Source organism: Onychostoma macrolepis, chromosome 21, assembly GCF_012432095.1.
Source record: "Onychostoma macrolepis isolate SWU-2019 chromosome 21, ASM1243209v1, whole genome shotgun sequence".
Lineage (NCBI taxonomy): Eukaryota > Metazoa > Chordata > Actinopteri > Cypriniformes > Cyprinidae > Onychostoma > Onychostoma macrolepis.
In genome coordinates this window covers 31,241,977-31,260,312 of record NC_081175.1, presented here as the reverse complement: position 1 = coordinate 31,260,312, position 18,336 = coordinate 31,241,977, and the positions used below count along the sequence as shown (strand labels likewise).

General features: G+C 40.7%; 2 protein-coding genes across 3 annotated transcripts in view; both read left to right on the top strand.

Annotated features, from left to right (window-relative positions):
- Window positions 1-1,917: 1,917 nt before the first annotated feature.
- Window positions 1,918-9,986, top strand: klhl8 (kelch-like family member 8). 2 transcript variants are annotated; one of them, XM_058759039.1, is made up of 10 exons: window positions 1,918-2,032; window positions 2,887-3,077; window positions 3,163-3,711; window positions 4,289-4,475; window positions 4,549-4,692; window positions 5,883-5,994; window positions 6,189-6,357; window positions 7,113-7,272; window positions 7,375-7,576; window positions 7,665-9,986. In XM_058759039.1, the coding sequence occupies exons 2-10, from the start codon at window positions 2,910-2,912 to the stop codon at window positions 7,786-7,788; spliced, it is 1,815 nt and encodes a 604-aa protein (XP_058615022.1). In that variant the 5' UTR covers window positions 1,918-2,032; window positions 2,887-2,909; the 3' UTR covers window positions 7,789-9,986. The 2 variants fall into 2 exon arrangements, with proteins under 2 accessions (XP_058615022.1, XP_058615021.1); XM_058759038.1 differs by having other exon boundaries at window positions 1,975-2,066; window positions 7,665-9,985.
- Window positions 9,987-11,942: 1,956 nt separating this feature from the next.
- The window catches only part of LOC131528845 (macrophage mannose receptor 1), a 17,222-nt gene continuing 10,828 nt past the window's right edge, over window positions 11,943-18,336 (top strand). Inside the window, exons 1-21 of the mRNA XM_058758261.1 lie at window positions 11,943-12,493; window positions 12,568-12,680; window positions 12,897-13,030; window positions 13,118-13,341; window positions 13,558-13,667; window positions 13,818-13,936; window positions 14,103-14,238; window positions 14,328-14,410; window positions 14,947-15,066; window positions 15,160-15,261; window positions 15,555-15,713; window positions 15,933-16,015; window positions 16,178-16,322; window positions 16,519-16,560; window positions 16,737-16,904; window positions 16,974-17,093; window positions 17,205-17,315; window positions 17,403-17,435; window positions 17,521-17,655; window positions 17,738-17,884; window positions 18,117-18,251. Of these exons, the coding sequence (XP_058614244.1) occupies window positions 12,467-12,493; window positions 12,568-12,680; window positions 12,897-13,030; window positions 13,118-13,341; window positions 13,558-13,667; window positions 13,818-13,936; window positions 14,103-14,238; window positions 14,328-14,410; window positions 14,947-15,066; window positions 15,160-15,261; window positions 15,555-15,713; window positions 15,933-16,015; window positions 16,178-16,322; window positions 16,519-16,560; window positions 16,737-16,904; window positions 16,974-17,093; window positions 17,205-17,315; window positions 17,403-17,435; window positions 17,521-17,655; window positions 17,738-17,884; window positions 18,117-18,251 (2,446 nt within the window). The 5' untranslated portion in view covers window positions 11,943-12,466. The remainder of the gene's footprint in view (window positions 12,494-12,567; window positions 12,681-12,896; window positions 13,031-13,117; window positions 13,342-13,557; window positions 13,668-13,817; window positions 13,937-14,102; window positions 14,239-14,327; window positions 14,411-14,946; window positions 15,067-15,159; window positions 15,262-15,554; window positions 15,714-15,932; window positions 16,016-16,177; window positions 16,323-16,518; window positions 16,561-16,736; window positions 16,905-16,973; window positions 17,094-17,204; window positions 17,316-17,402; window positions 17,436-17,520; window positions 17,656-17,737; window positions 17,885-18,116; window positions 18,252-18,336) is intronic.

The following is an 18,336-nucleotide window of genomic DNA, read 5'->3' as shown; positions in this document are numbered from 1 at the left end:
AAGGTACAGCATGTTTGGAAATGACGTAGAATAAATATATTAACTGATCAAGCAATATTTACCTTGATTTTTCTTCCATTTGTTGTTGATGAAAATTGAAATTCCCTCCATGTCCAACATGTGCTCTGATGTCACTGAACATTTCCATAGAAACCACCGAAACAATCTTTCACACAAACCTTTTAAAGGGACATTACAGTGTTGTGCTGGAAATGACACCAATACTGTGCGACAGTGTTAATTTCGTCGAGGAAGACGAAGCCGAAAAATATTCGTCAACGAACCTTTTTTCTGTGACTAAGACTAGACGTTGACGAGCTAAAATTAATGTCTGATGATAAAAACTAAAAAGAAACGGAATTTACGCCGCGTCTTCATTAACAAGACGAGACGGGACTAAAATGTTATTTGAGGACTACCGGACATTCAAAATACATCCTATATGCTAAATGAAGTGTCTTGTCTTTCAAAATGTGCATCTCTGTCATTGGATTACAATCAGATGAGGGGCGTATCTAGTCTCAGTATGGCAGCCGCAGCGGACGGATAGGCGATCAAAACGCAAACTAACGATCTGAAACAATAGCCTCAGCACCCGAAGGGTTAGGGATAGGGTGACCAGACGACCCGTTTTTCCCGGGAGTCACAATTCGTTGTCGATTAATTTAAAGTTAGTGAGGGCGGGATAGGCGGAGTCGCGCTGATAGAAGCGCTCTCTCTCGTGCGCACGCTCCACTTCTTCAGTACAGCGCGCGATCAGCTCTCAGTACTCAGCGCTCAAATACACACACAGCAGTCCTGTGTCTATCATGTAGAGTCAGAGTATCTCACATAAATACAGTCAGTTATGGCTTAAGTGAGCGTAAACAGGTGGATGAAAACTGAATGTGTGTCAGTATTACATGCATGCCTTCCGTCTTAAAGGGACAGCATTCCTAATTATCCGTGTCATAAATGTTAACCAACAAAAGATGTCAAATAAATGTATACTTAAGTAAAGCTACTGTATCTGAAAAATGAGTTTAATTTGTATCTCTACCAAAAAATGAAAATGTATTCCAGTTTTTCCAAATTCAATCCTTGATTCAAATTTCTCATAAGCTTAATTGATTTGGTCTAAAGAGAGAAGAATTGATGCCTATTTTTGTTTGAATACTACATATAAAATAGCTACCAAAATAAATGTTGTTAACTGCACTTTGACTAAAAGTAAAGACTAAAAGTTAACAAAAATACAATGACTTTTCGTCGACTAAAACTAGACTAAAACTATGAAATACTCAAATGACTAAAATGTGACTAAGACTATTAAGCATTTTCGTCTCAAGACTAAGACTAAGACTAAATCAAAAATGCCTGCCAAAATTAACACTGCTGTGCGACAGCTATATTTTGTATAAAAAGTAATATTGATAGTGGTCTCACATTAAATACTATAATGTATTTTAATTATTTTACTAGTGCTTAATTCAGGTACATTAATAGTTACCAGATAAGTCATATTTTTAAACTGTATTTTCATTGCTGAAGTTTAAAAGTGTGGGTGTGCGACAGCGAGAAAACAGTGATTTTGACACCTATAAGGAGGTTGAAAAGTGTGAAAAAACCATAATAGAAAGGTAGTAAAAAGTTTTAAAGGTGGTTTTATTGTTAGTTTGACAAAGAAAGAGGAATTTGTCCAAAATGATGTATTTTTAAAAATATGACCAAAGAACATAAAAGTGCCCATAGTCTAAGAATCAATTAATTAGGCTACTCATATCTTTAAAAAAAATTGTCATATCACCCATTCTCTATTTGGGAAGAATATAGCTTATGACAGATATATTTATTAATTAACTGTTAATAATCTTTTGAAACAGACTGTTTGTTTATTTTATATGTCTATGATCTCCCCGAGCTGTCTGTGGAACACGTGACAGAGTCAAAGCGTTTCATTGGTTTGGACTACAAAGTCCAGAGTTCATAGCGCCTCAGAACGCGGAAGTGCTGTCGATCCGTCCATAGTGGAAGTGCGGCTGTTGAAAATGCGGTAAAACATCGACAAAAACATCAAATTCACACATGTAATTGAATTTTGTTTTATTTGTTGAATTGCGAACAGTCAGTAAGGTTCATCTCTGATATTTCCTGCTCGTGAATCCGTCCCGTTTGTTGTGTTGACGTTTTAGCTCATGCTGTCGTGTTTTGGTTTAAACAATTACATATCATTTATAGTACAGAAAACAAACAGTGTTAAAATAAATAGGTCTTTAATGCAGTGTATTAACGAAAATTGACAAAAAGCTTTGAAGCGGTTACTTATACGATAAAAATAACATAAAATGATTCAATAACTGATAGCATGCAATGTCTTTGCCAGTGATTATCTCGTTTATTTCAAATATTTATATATCTGTATATCTCTTTGTGTAGCGTTTTTGAAGGAATAAAGCGTAGTTTGTCATATATGGTCCAATCCCAGCTTTCAATGTATAAAAAGATGCCATAAAATCTTTATAGTACTTGAAATGTTTCTTACAGTCATTTTCATATTATGTGAGCAGTGATTCTCAGATGAATATGTTTGATTATGATCTACTTCATGAGTCACAGTGTTAAAAGAGTCTGTTTCTCAGTATAAAGAATAACTGCACTGTGACTCTGGAACAAAGATGATCTCTGTGTGTGTGTGTGTGTGTGTGTGTGTGTGTGTGTGTGTGTGTGTGCAAACACAGAGTGCATTCAGAAGAGCCGTTTAACAGACACAGTGAACAGCATGTCAATCATGGGATTTAACTGTCTTCTCCTTTGAAATGTATTTTATTCTATTTGAGTATTATGTGTTCAGAGTCTTTTCTATACTCCGATCACCGTGCTCTTGAACACGTGTGTGTGTGTGTGCAGGTGTCGGCGTGTGTGAGCGAGACATGGTGCCGGAACATGGGAAGCAGCAGAAACGTTCGTCGCAACCGTCTAATAGCGAGGGCGACGCGGACGGATCGTTCGTGTTTGAGGCCAAAGAGGCCTGGAAGGATTTCCACAACTCCCTCAGGCAGTTTTACGAGAACGGAGAGCTGTGTGACGTCACTCTGAAGGTATCTGACGCCGCGCTCGCAGTGAATATAGTCACACAGCAGCTTCTTCTGTTTCTAATTCTCTCCCTTTTGTTTTTCACTCAAGGTTGGGAACAGACTGATACCATGTCACAAACTGGTTCTGGCCTGCGTGGTGCCGTACTTTCGCGCCATGTTCCTCTCCGATATGGCCGAGGCAAAGCAGGACTTGATTGAAATACGAGATTTCGATGCTGATGCCATCCAGGACCTGGTGCGCTTCGCGTACTCCTCGCGGCTGACGCTGACGGTGGATAACGTCCAGCCGCTGCTGTACGCGGCGTGTATCCTGCAGGTGGAGCTGATCGCCCGGGCCTGCTGTGAATACATGAAAGCACACTTCCACCCCTCCAACTGTCTGGCCGTCCGCACCTTCGCAGAGAGTCACAACAGGGTGGACCTGATGGACATGGCCGACCGCTACGCCTGTGAGCATTTCAGCGAGGTGGTGGAGTGTGAGGATTTCATCTGCGTCTCGCCGCAGCACCTCAAGACGCTGCTGGCCTCCAGTGACCTGAACATTCAGTCTGAGACGCAGGTGTACCACGCCGCCGTCAAATGGCTCAAAGCCAATCTGAAACACCACGACGTCTGGCTGGATCAGATCATGTCTCAGGTTAGCTGCTGGCGTGGATCATTTTTACACACACTTTTTAGAATCAGCAAGAGTTTTATTTTCAGATATGTTTACACATACAAGAAGCTTCCACAGCATAAGCAGAATGACCGTGGCAAGACACAGATAATAGAAAGAATAAATAAATAGGAAAAAATAATATATATACATACATAAATGTATAAATAGAGTTGTGTTTTACACGTTTCCTCCCATGAGATGGATTGGCTGAGGGAAGAGACTGTTCTTATGGCCGTTCTGGTGCTCAGTGCTCCGACCGGACCACAGCAGTTCTGAGTGTGAGGGGTCCAGAGTGGTTTTACAAGCCCTTCTACTCACGCTGGACGAGTGGAGAGCGGGGAAGGTCTTGTAGTAATAAAGAGAACCTGACCTTTCGTGAGGAAATATCCTGCCAGATGTTGAAGTACGCTGTGGGCTCCAGCTTCAGTTTGTGGCCAGCGAGTGCTGGCGCTGTACAGATCCAACATCACGTTTCAGAAACAGGCTTGGATCCTTTTAAGCTCTTGTTGTCAGCAAATGTATTAAAAGGCTGTTCTGATGGGCTTTTCTCGCATAGGTGCGTCTTCCTCTGCTGCCGGTGGATTTCCTCACAGCCACTGTTGCCAAAGAGGAGATGATCAAGACCAATTTGAACTGCAGAGACCTTTTGGACGAAGCTCGTAATTATCATTTGCACCTTAGTAACAAGAGCGTTCCTGACTTTGAGTATTCGATCCGTACGACTCCCCGCAAGCACACCGCAGGTCAGGAGATGCAGCCGTGATTCTTCTGTCACTCTTGTGTTCCTCTGCTGTCTTTAACTGAGATCTCTGACAGGGGTGTTGTTCTGCGTCGGGGGACGGGGCGGCTCCGGTGACCCCTTCCGCAGTATCGAGTGTTACTCCATCAGTAAAAACAGCTGGTTCTTCGGGCCTGAAATGAACAGCAGACGCAGACACGTGGGAGTGATTTCAGTAGCAGGTGAGAAAGAGATCTGAAAAGCAAATAAAACAACGATTTAAGGAGAATTACAGAAGGGTTAAAAAACACTTTTGTTTTACTAGTGTTTTAAAGTAGGGATGCACCGACAGCACTTTTCCGGAGCTAGGCCGATACCGAGTACCAATACCTGTGTTTTCATTGCATTTGTAATTTAAAAAAATATTCATAACAGAATCCAAAACAATGTGTTAAAATTTAGTTGGCTTAGTCTATTTAGCAAACAGACATTGCCTTCAGTCATTTTCACACTTAATTATACCCATTCAAATGTTTTGTTACTTTCACTGTTCTTTTATTTGCTCTATGGTACATCTTTAATTTAATAGCATTAGAGCTGCTCTTTACTGTAATCACAAGACATTTTGCTGTAATAATGCAGGGAACGACTCTGTATGAAGAACATACTTCCAGAAATATGTCACGCTTTTTTTTTTTTATCTGAAACGTGCTGCGATTTTTATTCCAAAGTGACTCATATAATGCAAAACGCTCATGAAGCAAGCAGAACGCGCGTAGCACCGCACAGATCTGTGTTGGTGCAGAATGAGAGCGACGCGTAAAGCCTAGCGCGTTTCACTTTCAGTTTTTCACTTCGTGAGAAAGAGCTATTCACTCAAGCTCGCGCACATCAGCTGTACAGGCGTGAATATTGAATGTTTAATGCTGTGGTTTTTGTCGCTTATAACAGCATTTGAAAACACGTATCTACCGTCTTCCCAAATGTGTAATGAGGATTGTTCATTACTGTTTTCTGATGTAATAAAAGCTAGATGTTGAGACTCCAATATCACGGTTTATAATTAAATGTTTTACTACAGTGAATAATTAAGACCTCTTTTCTGTAAATATGTTTCAGTTGATATCTATTAATATTAATGAGAGTGCACTAGTACAATATAAGACTCTTACAAATAATACAGTACATATATCGTCTATTCATATAGACTAAACGCAAGAAAATATCAGGGTGTTGATTTGTCAATAGCAAACATCCATAACCCAATTCTGGTTAAATAATTAATACTGTTAGAAAATGGATCAAATTTTGTTTTATTAGATTTGTGGGACAAAGTAGTACACAAGTAAAAGTTACAGTGAATACTGGAACCTCCTGCTTACAATAAATGACTCAAACATTCTAATAAAACTTCACTTTCGTTATTTTAAAGGGAAAGTTTATGCCGTCGGAGGCCATGATGGCAACGAGCACCTCGGGAACATGGAGATGTTTGATCCACATACCAACAAATGGATGATGAAAGCATCCATGAACACAAAACGGTATGACAAATAGCAAGGTTTCATTGACCTGATGTTCTGCTCCAATACTTTTTCATTAATATTTATAGTTATAACTTAATTCTCATGGGATTAAAGAGTTATCTGTCCATGCGCCCGTCCAGCAAAATAAAGATATTGTACGTATTGACACATGCAGACAGAATGAGAGACTCTCCTGTGTTTGTGTTGGTCAGGAGGGGGATTGCGCTGGCTGCTCTCGGCGGACCCATCTACGCTATCGGGGGTCTGGATGATAACTCCTGCTTCAGTGACGTGGAGCGCTACGACATCGAGTCGGACCGCTGGAGCGCCGTGGCTCCTATGAACACACCCAGAGGAGGCGTGGGATCTGTGGCGCTCGGGGTACGAAGTCCCTCACACACCACCGTACACTAGGACTGGCCGTCAGATATTAGCGATATCACTGCACCTTTGCTGACGATATAAAGTTAGGAAATATCATGAATATGGCCGTAATGTTAAAGGTTTAACTTATAAAGACAATAAGCCGGTTTCACTCATGATTTTGACCATGCATCTGTCAGCGGTCTGTGACAGCGTTGATAGCCAATCACAGACAGATCTGCTGAGTGCCAGACTCAATGACCAATCAGAGGCGTTTAAGTCAGAATCCACTCAATACTGCTCAAAATGTTTTCATTCAGCACACTTACTGTTCAAATCCATTTTTAATTATACAGCTTTTTTACAATACAAATTGTTTCAGAGCAGCTTCGCAGAATGTGTGTTTTCAGTGGGATAATCGGGAAGTAATCTTGTTTGTGAGTGAAGTGTGTCAGAGGAATATCCACAGTTTATATCATATTACAGCTTATGTGGCTAGTTAACGTCATGTGTTCAGTTAACAGGATATGTTTCATGAGGTAGAAATAAAAAAATAAATAAAGAGAGAATAAACTCTGTTCTACACACTGGTGAACGTGTAAATTAGAGATTCATTGTGCAATATAGACAACTTCATTGATCATAACATGTTATTTTAACTGTATCGTCCAGCCCGATTGTGCACAATATTCAGCAGCCCAGACAAGCTTTCTATTGTGTGGAGAGGGTTGATGTGTCAGGGTTTGATTGTGTTGGTGTGGCGTCTTCATCAGGGCTATGTGTACGCGGTCGGGGGAAATGACGGCGTCGCGTCTCTGTCCAGCGTGGAGCGCTTCGACCCTCATCTGAACAAATGGACCGACGTGCGAGAGATGGGCCAGCGGCGCGCTGGAAACGGTGTCAGCGAACTCAACGGATGCCTCTACGTTGTTGGTAACGATCAGAATTTGTTGTTCTTCATAATTTTAGACTTCAAGTGAACACGCTCTGCTGGAGTGATGTCTGTGCGCTTCATGCGCTTGTTTTTGTCTGAAGGCGGGTTTGACGATAATTCTCCGCTGAGCTCAGTGGAGCGCTTCGACCCCAGGACCAATCACTGGGAGTATGTGGCGGAGTTGACCACGCCCAGGGGCGGAGTCGGCGTTGCCACGGTGATGGGGCGTGTCTTTGCAGTGGGGGGGCACAATGGAAACATCTACCTGAATACGGTGGAGGCCTTCGAGCCCCGGATGAACAGGTGAGATATAGCGGTGGAGCGGTTCTGAAGAGAACTGGTTGTGATTTCATTCAGATAGAATTAGTTTGTTTGTGTGTTTTTGCACCAGATGGGAGCTGGTGGGCTCTGTGTCTCACTGTCGGGCCGGGGCCGGAGTCGCCGTCTGTTCCACTCACATCAGTCAGATTCGAGACGTCGGCCAGGGCTCCAGTAACGTCGCTGACTGCATGTAGCCACATCGTCATTGTTTGACACACCACAACGCTAACACTTCTGCCTAAACACACACCGAACACCTGCATTCAGCCGTGATCAGGAGTCTGCTGTTGTATTTATTGAATCAACTCTTTTGTGTACTACATGGCAAGAGAAGTTTGTGTTTTTGCTTTGATTGTCTAGCTCATATGGTCACTGTGTGTGATGTTTGTGCTGATTACTGCTGAAAGTACACCAGACTACAGCGTTCAGAATCAGAGTTGAAGTTCATTCCTCTGAATATCCATGACATGAGTTCAGTGAAGCGTTTCTGTGTTTGAAAGGCAGATTGACATCAGATGCTTATAAAGGCACACGGTTAAAAATCACAATTTTGTGACTTCAGGACACAAAGAACAATCAAAAGAGATTGTTCTGTCGCCGGGTGTTTGTTTGCGTGCGTACAATCACAGACTGAGAGATTCAAGAGAGACTCATTTCTAACGTGACGAAGTGATGATAACAGTTCTGTTGTGAGCCACGTCTCATGAAGGACTTCAGTAAGACTGTCTTATAAGATCTGGTTCTAGGTTTAGATTTGTGCAGACCAGTCTAGAGCGATGATGTGTGATCAAGGATTGTGCTTTTCACTGCCAAACAAGAACGGCAAGCCGAGAGAAGCTTTTATATGTTGCTTTTGTCTATTACAAATGTAAAGCTTTTCTGGCTTGATTGTATTGTGTTCGCTGGTTTACATGATTTAGATAAAAAATGAAAAAAAAATATGTGATTGCATTTTGAAAGGGATCAGTTATACCACGAGGGAATACATTGAGATTTTTTTAATAGAAAGTCTTTTGTGTATTTTCTTTTTCCAATGTGACTTGAGTCTTATTTGAAAATGGCTTTGAATTCTGAATATGAAATATTTATTTTATGTAATGCATCTCTTTTCTTAGATTTGGAAAACAGTCCATATTTTTGCTTTTATTCAGCAATTATTGTTTGGATTCCAGTGACAAGATTACATTTGAGAACTGCTGTTGAAATGTGTTTTACAGTATTCTGGTGTCAAAAGTTGTTAACATGTTGCACTCAGTGATGTGAAACAACAATAAATATATTCATAGAGTGATTTATTTAATATTTGTGCAACTTTATTCTGTCCACAGATAGTTAGGTATCAATTGTAGCTGCAATACCTGCTGATTTAAATGCAGTAAATTTGATAGATATTTATCTCAAACAAAAGTGACCTGTCTGAAGAGTGACACTTCTTGGCATATTTACCAATGTGTACATTTTTAATGTTTGGCTCAATATCTGGGTATTTATTTCCTTGTTTTTTCTTTTGTGACACTTTTTTTTTTTTTTTTTTTTAACCTTTGTAACAATTAAATAAAACAACAAAGCAAAGTTTCCTTTTCACTTTTCTCTGTTTTTAAAACCCTGGTTTGGAAGAAGTGGGTTAGTAATATATTTCATGCCATTTATTTGAATGTGAATGGAGTAATCTGACGTGTACATTACAACAATCTGTCCTCCGCAGTAAACAGATTATCTAACATCAACCCACGTGTGAAGTTTAATGGACAGCGTTGAGTTAACTAATTTGTATTTTAGTTTTGTATTTGCTGCATTTTTACTGTTTATTGTCAATTTGGTAGCTATAAAAAGGTTAAAAAGTAACACAAAGGTAAAAGATTTTACACAAAATATATTGTCCTAAAATATGTGCTGTCATAAGGGTTTTGAAACGAGCTCTTTGGACTTTGAAATTTGAATTTTATTAGAATCACAAAAGAAACAGAATTAACAAATGTGTACAGAGAGACTTTTGTTGTTGCGGTTATTTCACACCTGGATCCAGTTCTGTCGTCAGCATGAACACTTAATGCTCGGGTTAAATTAAATCTGCCTACATCAGTTAAAACAACAAACTGGAACTGGATATGCTCAAACGGTTAGATCTGTTGACGGATGTTTCTGAGGACGATGGGCCTGTCCTGTAGGCTTTACTGTTAGATTCACACACGCTAGATTTCTTCACTTTTCCATTTCTGTGACCGATGAGTTTCGGTTCCTTGCCGCTGTCGCCGCTGGCTTGCTCGGTTGGAGACAATTTTTGGCAACATTGTCAACTTGATCGCACAGAAACTATTTGAACTGAACTGAGCTGGACGATGAGATCACTGAATCCATAATAAATTGTCCTCTTGCATTATTGACACTTTTTGCTGTTTAACACTGTAAAGCTGCTTTGACACAATCTGTATTGTAAAAAAAAAAAGCTATAGAAATAAAGGAGACTTAACTTCTGACAGAATCTGACAATCGCTGTCTTCAGGGTTTCAAGTGCTTTTGAAATAAATCTTTTGTGTCAAACACATGGTCTGATATTTCAACCGTGATCATATTTGCTCAGTACTGTGATGCTTTTATACCAGAGACCAGAGTAATCAAGAAATCAGGCAATGAGTCAAGCTAGAGATTTTATGATAGATAGAGGAAAATCTCCCATCTCTGGACACTTATGACATGAAACACAAAACATTTGAAATACATATGATTATGTAATACGTGCAGACTGAATTTATTTTTATTTTTTTGTTCAAAAACATGTCAATCAAGCTCTTGTTAAAGGAAAATTTTAATTTATGTTTGAATAATGTCACTCTTAACTGATTAATTTGCTCAGTTAATTTATTCAGCTATTTAATGTTTAAAAAAGAAAAGAACGACAGATTTTTCACATCAAAGTGCCTAGAATCCCTCACATGTACTGCTTTGTGACCGTATTCTTCAGAACGTAATGACATCTCACGTGATTTTTGTCTCTCCAGAAGAGTGAATTTGATTGTGTTGGACTTTAACGTGTGTCACAGCATCAGATGATCATGTACGGTTTACAGTTTAATCTTTGGACTCCGATGAGGGTGAAAAGAGCCTTCGGTGTGTGATGCTGTGCAGATCTCCAGAGGACAGGCGTGTGGAATGACAGACAAATAAACCCGTGTAATGCTGTTTTTAGTTACAGACTAAAAAACTCCTGACTAAAAAAACATTACATTTTATATAATGTTTTTGTTAGTCTTCACCCTCATTGGCCTCATCCATTCTGGTAAGTTCACTCATGTTCATAGTAAATGTAATAGAATAACACACTCGATAGAAGAACCACTTTGTAGAAATGGTAAAAGCTTCATTCTTTGTTAATCAAGACAGTTTTTCCCTGGAGGTTTCATTCCATGATCTCAGAATCAATTATTGTTTAATTCAGTACAGTTTAGATCAGCGCAAAATTTCCAAGAGTCTGTTAGAATCATAGACATACATTTACAAATCGTTGAAAATTGTATATAGCAATATTGCTTAACTCTATAAGAAAACAAAGAAGTATTTTATATATAAAATGTGTAATGTGTGTGTGTGTGTATATATAGTTTATGAATCGGTGTGGCACTCTGTGAATAGGATTCAAAATATATATAGTCTGAAATTTTGAATTTCTTTCCAGTTTTAAATATAAGGTAAGTGGGAAAATGTGTTTAACCTTCTGACAATGTTGATCAACAAACTAAATATATTATGAGATGTTTTGGCCATTTTTTTCTGTATGTACAGACGTGCAAATACATTTTTAAAATCCATGGAACATCTATCAGTAAACTTCAAATAATAATTTAACAAAATAAAGTTGGCATTTTAGGCGTGAACTAATGCTGGTAGTTTAAAAAAGCAGTGGGACACGAAAGTGAGCCTTATTTGTGCTCTGTGTCTTTACTACAGTCATTTGACTTTGAAGACTTTACAATCGAGGTAAATGGAGAAAATGATGATTCTTTGGCAGGAGTTGATTTGAACCATTTGTGACACAGAAGCAGTCATAAGCAGCACAGGTATATTTGTAGCAATAGCCAACAATACATTGTATGGCTCAAAATGATCAGTTTTGCCAGTTTTGCTGTTATGCCAAAAATCATTAGGATATTAAGTAAAGATCATGTTCCATGAAGATATTTAGTAACTTTCTTACTGTAAATATATCAAAACTTCATGTTTGATTAGTAATATGCATTGCTAAGAACTTCATTTGAACAACTTTAAAGGAGATTTTCTCAATATTTTGATTTTTTTGCACCCTCAGATTCCAGATTTTCAAATATTGTCCGATCCTAACAAACCATACATCAATGGAAAGTTGATTTATTTTTAAAAATTGACCCTTATGACTGGTTTTGTGGTCCAGGGTCACATATGATTGTTTATGACACTGTTTCCAGTAAAACATTAGCAGTGCATATGACACTCGTGTTTCAGCTTTACGTCTCAGTCATGAGGCATTTTTATGATGGAGAATTTGACCATTGTCTTTTGCAAGTAGAAATTTTCTCTCTTTGTTTTTAGCCTAATATAATAAAACAACTTGTTTTAGAGGAACTGTGTAATGAATTTATTGCCCAAGTTTTATCTGTAGATGCAATGATCCCTTTGAAAGGCTCGTGAACACAGTTTCTCTCATTTGTTCTTTTTCATTTTTGTCCTCGTGTGGTTTGTGATTAATATGAGAAACAATAAGCACACTGTTTTATCTAAGGCTTCAGTCACTGTGAGGAGGGCTGGCGGCCGTATGAGGAGAGATGCTACTTCTTCTCCTCTGATACGAAGTCGTGGCACGACGCACTGGAGGATTGTGTCAGTAAGGGAAGTAATCTGATGAGCATCCAGGACATTCACGAGCGGGTGAGACGCACACCACCACAGTAATGATGAGAAATAGATCACATTTCCATCTAACATCAAGCATGCTCTTCCAGACGTGGGTCCGGACGCAGATCGGCACCTCCATCTACTGGATCGGACTGAACGACGTGGCGTCCGAGGGAAACTGGGAATGGAGTGATGGGACTGTTTTCTATCCCTACCTGTCGTGAGTGAGAAGTTCATTCTAGTTAGAGCTCCTTTACAGCTGATTTCCTCATGTGTGCAGCTCTACATCACACAGATGAACAGAGTCTTTCGAGCTCTTGCAGGAACGTATGGTGCAGTTCTCCACGCTGATGATTCCTCAGATATCTGTCTGTAGATAAATGATGCAGTCCTGTGTGAGGAGCGCACTCACAGTGAGTGATCCTGTGAATTGCAGGTATTGGAAGGAGGGTCAGCCGGACAACTGGGCAGATAATGAGGATTGTGGGCAGGTTCTGGGAGCCAATGATGGCAGATGGAACGATGAAACCTGCTCAGCCAGACGGCAGTACATCTGTAAACGATCAAACCGTACGTATAATCTACTTATCGACTCCATATATCACCCGTGTGTACCTGCTTGTGTATGTGTGTGACATATTCTCCTCTGTGTCTCAGCGAACCCAGCTCCGGTCTGCGACTCTGCGAACGGCTGGCAGGCCTTCGGCTCAAACTGCTATAAGAGACGGGCGAGCGTCCAGAAGAGCTGGACAGCAGCTCGCAGCGACTGTGTTCGAGAGGGAGGAGACCTGGTGTCAATCACATCTTCTGAAGAGGAGCAGTATGTCACGAGCCGTCTGGACGCGTCCGTCTTTGACCTCTGGATTGGCTTTTCCACAATGGTGAGAATCATCACTGGACAACATGCACCTCAGTGAAATCTGTTGAATCATTTCCAAACAACCAAAGGCAGTGAAGACTGGGACCAATTATTTTTCACTCATTTTCTTAAAATCTACATAGACTACCAGGGCAAGACTGCACATTTTGTCACATGTTGTCAACAGTTGTATGTTTCTGTTGCATGTTGTCTGTATTCACTTCCCTTATTTTCACAGAAATGCACAACTTTATCCTGTCAAATACAACCAAATGCCACGACTTTCACCTGGTCTGATGCGGGTACATCCACATACACAAACTGGCCGGCAGGACAACCTGATCTCACGTAAGACAACTGCTAAACTAGTTGTAGTACCCGGTTAGTTTTATTACTATGGTCTTTTCAAAACTGTGACTCAAAGAAAGTGTTTTTCACTGTAATAAAATGAAGAATTTCATGCACGATAATAACTCAAACTCTCACTGTTGAACCCAGTGACAAAGCCAACGGTGTGTGTACTGCTATGATAAAAGAATCAGGAGAGGATTATGGGAAATGGAGAACACACGCCTGCCGTTATGAGCGTCCTTACATGTGCAAGAAAGCTTTGAATAGTAAGAACCAAACATTAGCGCTCTGTAATTCATTTCGTATTTGTGCACGCAGATACAATATTGTGCATGATTCAGTTGTTAATGTTACATATGCATTTAATCATTATAACTGTGCCTTTCAGTTGTTTTTGTTCAGTGATTTGCTCTTCTGTTTCTGTCGCTCCAGCCATTTGTCCTTCTGGATGGTTGAGTTTCTCAGGAAACTGTTATTGGGTGGTCAGTAACCAGAATCTCCTGACCAGCTGGTATCTGGCTCAGACCAAGTGCTTTGACATGGGTGCAAACCTTGTGACCATAAAAAAGTGAGAATGAACACTGAAGCTTAAGGGAGTTTTGTTTGGATTGTAATGGGTCACATACATGCTCGTTTTCTGTTTGTTTTTATCTCTAGTGAAGAGGAGCAGTTCTTCATTAACGCACAGTTGCCTGATTTTCACCAGGTAGATATACCTGATCTGTGGATTGGCATTTCAGGTGAGTGATACAGTCCTTGTAAAATTATAAAATGAATGGTCCTATTGGAGAAGAAAAGTTTTAAAAGTGAACTGCAGTTCAGCAAACAGCGGGTTACAGAGTGTGTATTTTAGCCAAACTTCTGACCCTAAAAAGCAATAAAGTTTCAATTCACATTTATTTGTATAGAACTTTTCACAGTGCATATTGTTTCTACATTACAGTTAAGCGTGATCTGTTACGAGAGCTGCCTGTAAAAGTAATGTTCAGTGCTAAAATCATAAACTCATGCAGTTAGTTAATGCCACGTATTCAGTCATAAGTCCTCGCAGGGACTGGCATCATCTCAAATCTTCATAAGAGGCTAGATCCGATCTGGAGCCGGCATAATCTCTAGTTAGAAAAAGAAAAGCAGATGGAGGATAAATTGCATAGCTGCTGTTTGTAACGTTCATAAGATGGTCTCTGATCAGAATTACTATGATCTGCATCAGTTATCTGAATGTGAACAGTCCATTGGGCTCATCTTGGTGTTGACTTTCTGAATTTTAACACAGATAAAGACCAAGATGGCACATTTAGGTGGGTGGACAAAACTGCAGTTGAGTTTTCAAACTGGAGCCCAAATTTCCCTCAAAACTCAGCAAACCTGTGGGACTGTGGCCAGATTTACACCGGTAAGACTCTCGATCGAGTCACTCAGTGCAGAGACACACATTTCAGCTTTAAAAGATTTCTTTAAAAAACTGTTTTTGTTTTTTTTCTTGTAGGAAACTATGCTGGAAAATGGGAAACCACCAACTGCTTTAAAAACCTGGGATATATTTGCAAGATGCCTGGAGGACAGAATGTGAAGCCCACAGCGGCTCCAGGTGAAACACTGTCGTTTGATCTGAATGAACGGCTGTTAATGTTAATCTCTTTCCCATCACACTGAAAAGAAAACTGGCTAACCAATAGGATTCACACTTTTGGTCACATGGCCAGAGCTGTTACATAAAACTACGATTTGTTGGCGCTCATTTTTCATTCGTCCTGTCTGCTGGAGGTTTTTTCCACATTGGTCTGAACAGACAAACTGAATGTCAAAAATAGTTGAATTAATATCATGGTAGAAGGGTCAGGGTTGTGTTTCTATTGTTGTTCACTGAATGTTTTTCTGCAGACTCACACTGTGATGAAGGCTATCTGCTCTTCGGTGAACACTGCTATCACTTTGAGACTGAAACAGTCAAGAACTGGCAGGATGCCGAAAATTACTGTGTAGCTCAGAATGGACACCTGGTCAGCATCCACAACCAAGAAGCCGTCAGCTTTCTGACAGGTGCGATAGAAGACCGGTTAAATCCTGGATCATTTTGCTCACAAAACATTTGAAAAAAATAATGTAATGCAATGTTTTTGGGTAGTTTGTTTCATTGGGTTCTTGCTATCTAGTTAAAAATACTTAAGGGCTACAAAGTAGGTCAAATTTATGAAGAAATACAGAAGATTCCCAAATCCCCCGTATATATGACGTTTTGTTTTTGCTCTGATCTCTCAGCCCACATGAGCAGATCTTCCTGGGTGGGTCTCAATGATATCGCCAAAGAGGGAACGTTTGTGTGGAGCGATGGAACTCAGGCAGTAAGTGATCAGCCTTTAAACTTATACATTCGATCACACAAAGTGAGAAAGCTTCGGGTGATGAACAATATTTTGACAGTTCCACATCCAGTTATTTGAAGCTTTATTTTGTTCCATGTCAAGCGTTTGAGCAGCTTTGTCTGTTCTCTCTGGCCTCTGCAGGACTTTCTTCCCTGGGAGACGAACCAGCCGGATAACTGGCAGAATAATGAAGACTGTGTTCACATCCGCGGCACCGAGCACCAGGACACAGGGAAAATCAACGACCTGCCCTGCACATCCACTTACCCCTTCATCTGCCAGAAAGGTGCGAACAATCTGAAGTTTTCCTGTTTGATCAGTCTTTTATATGTTTTATTGTTTGCGCACAATGATCAGAGCATTGTTTTAGTGAGTTACAACGGATAGTTACGCTAGTCTTTATTGGCCAACTTTAAAGCCATCAAATCCATTCTTTCCATTGGTGTGATTCTGAGATACTCATATTGATTTTATTTTTCCAGCAAAAGGTCAAGGGCCACCACCTCCCCCAACATCTGGTCCAGGTACTGATTTGTTACTGACTCTCTCTACACACCAAACACTGAGACATTCACACATTTGTGTTGTTTCTCAGTCTTACAGTACATATCGGTCTCTGTATATCGGACTGTAAGCGTCTGATTGCTCTGCGTGTCTGTGCCTGAGCTCTTGAATTGATTTCGTTTGCTTCTTCTGTCAGGCTGGAATGCGAAGTGCGGCTCCTGGGTTGCAGACCCGTTTAATGATTACTGCTACCTGTTTATTACTCTGTCTATGAGGAAGTGGGCTGACGCTCGTGCGGATTGCGTGAATCAGGGTGGAGATCTCGTCAGCATCACTGAGCCGTTTGAACAAAGTTTCATCCAAGGTTAGTATCCAGTTACTCAACAGACTCTCAAGATGTTCCAGATCCACTTATGCTCATGTTCACCCGCAGCTCAAATCCAGTCGGTTCCCACGGGTGTGTCTCTGTGGATGGGAGCGCATGACTCCATCACCGAGGGAGGCTGGATGTGGACGGACGGCTCTCCGTTCCGCTATATAAACTGGGCTGCAGGTGATGCTGTGAAAAGATTTGAGATGATAAAGCACCCTTTAAGCTTTTTGTTAAATGTGTCAAAATCAAGATTAATGAAGAAGATAATCTGTGCCTCATTTATTGCTAAAGGAAACCCTGATGATTATTACGGTGAAGACTGCCTGTCCATTTTAATCAACTCTGGAGCGTGGAACGATGATGAGTGCGAGAACAAGCGAGGGTATATCTGCAAGCGCCGCGGTACGTTCCTCTGCCCCTTCCGTTCCCTCAGAAATAATACTGAGTGATGTATTAATGTTTAGAAAGTAAACCTTTTCCCTTTTTCAGGGAACACTCCCGAGCCTCCTCCGCCGCATGATGGTACGTTTGTCTTCTGTTTCTCGTGTGCCACGAATCTCTTGAGGCTCTTGAGCCTTGCTGAGTTCGTTCTTGTGCTGTACTCTAGGTTTCTACACAACATACGCATGTCAGGACTCCAGCTTGGTCCTTCACTGCCCCCAGAACAGTGTCATCAACATCCAGTCGGCTTTTTACGGGCGCCGCAGTGACAAGATCTGTCCGTATGGAGATGGAGCCTCTGGTAAATCACAGCGTTGAGAGGGGAAATGAGAGCGTTTGAAGTGTTCATGCGGGATCTCTGATGGACTGAATGAATCTTGCAGGTGTGTGCACTGTCGAGGGCACACTGGCTTTGGCCCGGAAGTGGTGTGATAACAGAGAGTTCTGTTTCCTATTCGCTCACACTGACTCTGATCCCTGCCCCACCGTCTCCAAATACCTGGAGGTGATCTTCAGCTGCGAGCAGAACGGTGAGGACACTTTTACTGAGAACGTGAATATGAATTAAATTAATTATGAAAGGCTTGAACGGCAAGATGTGTTCGGAACATCGTACTGGTGCTTGAGATTAAGCTCTGCTACAAAGAGGTTTAGGTGAATAAAGAGAAAAACTTCTAATACAAAACCACACACAACAGGGTCAGTAAATGTTACAGTATTCAGTATGTGACACATTCCCTGATGAGTGTGTGTTGTTTCCAGTGTGTGTGAGAGGGTTGGGTGTGGAGGACGGAAACATCACTAATTCAATGCTCTCGGCATCATCGTCTCTCAGTGGAAAAGGACCAGATAAAGCTCGACTGAATGGGAACTCGTGCTGGATGCCCTCCACCTCTGGTCTGTCTCCTTAATATGTGAATGAATCACAAAATCACCCATAATATTGCTTCAGGTAGTTGAAGAGAAAACCAAAATGCTTTGC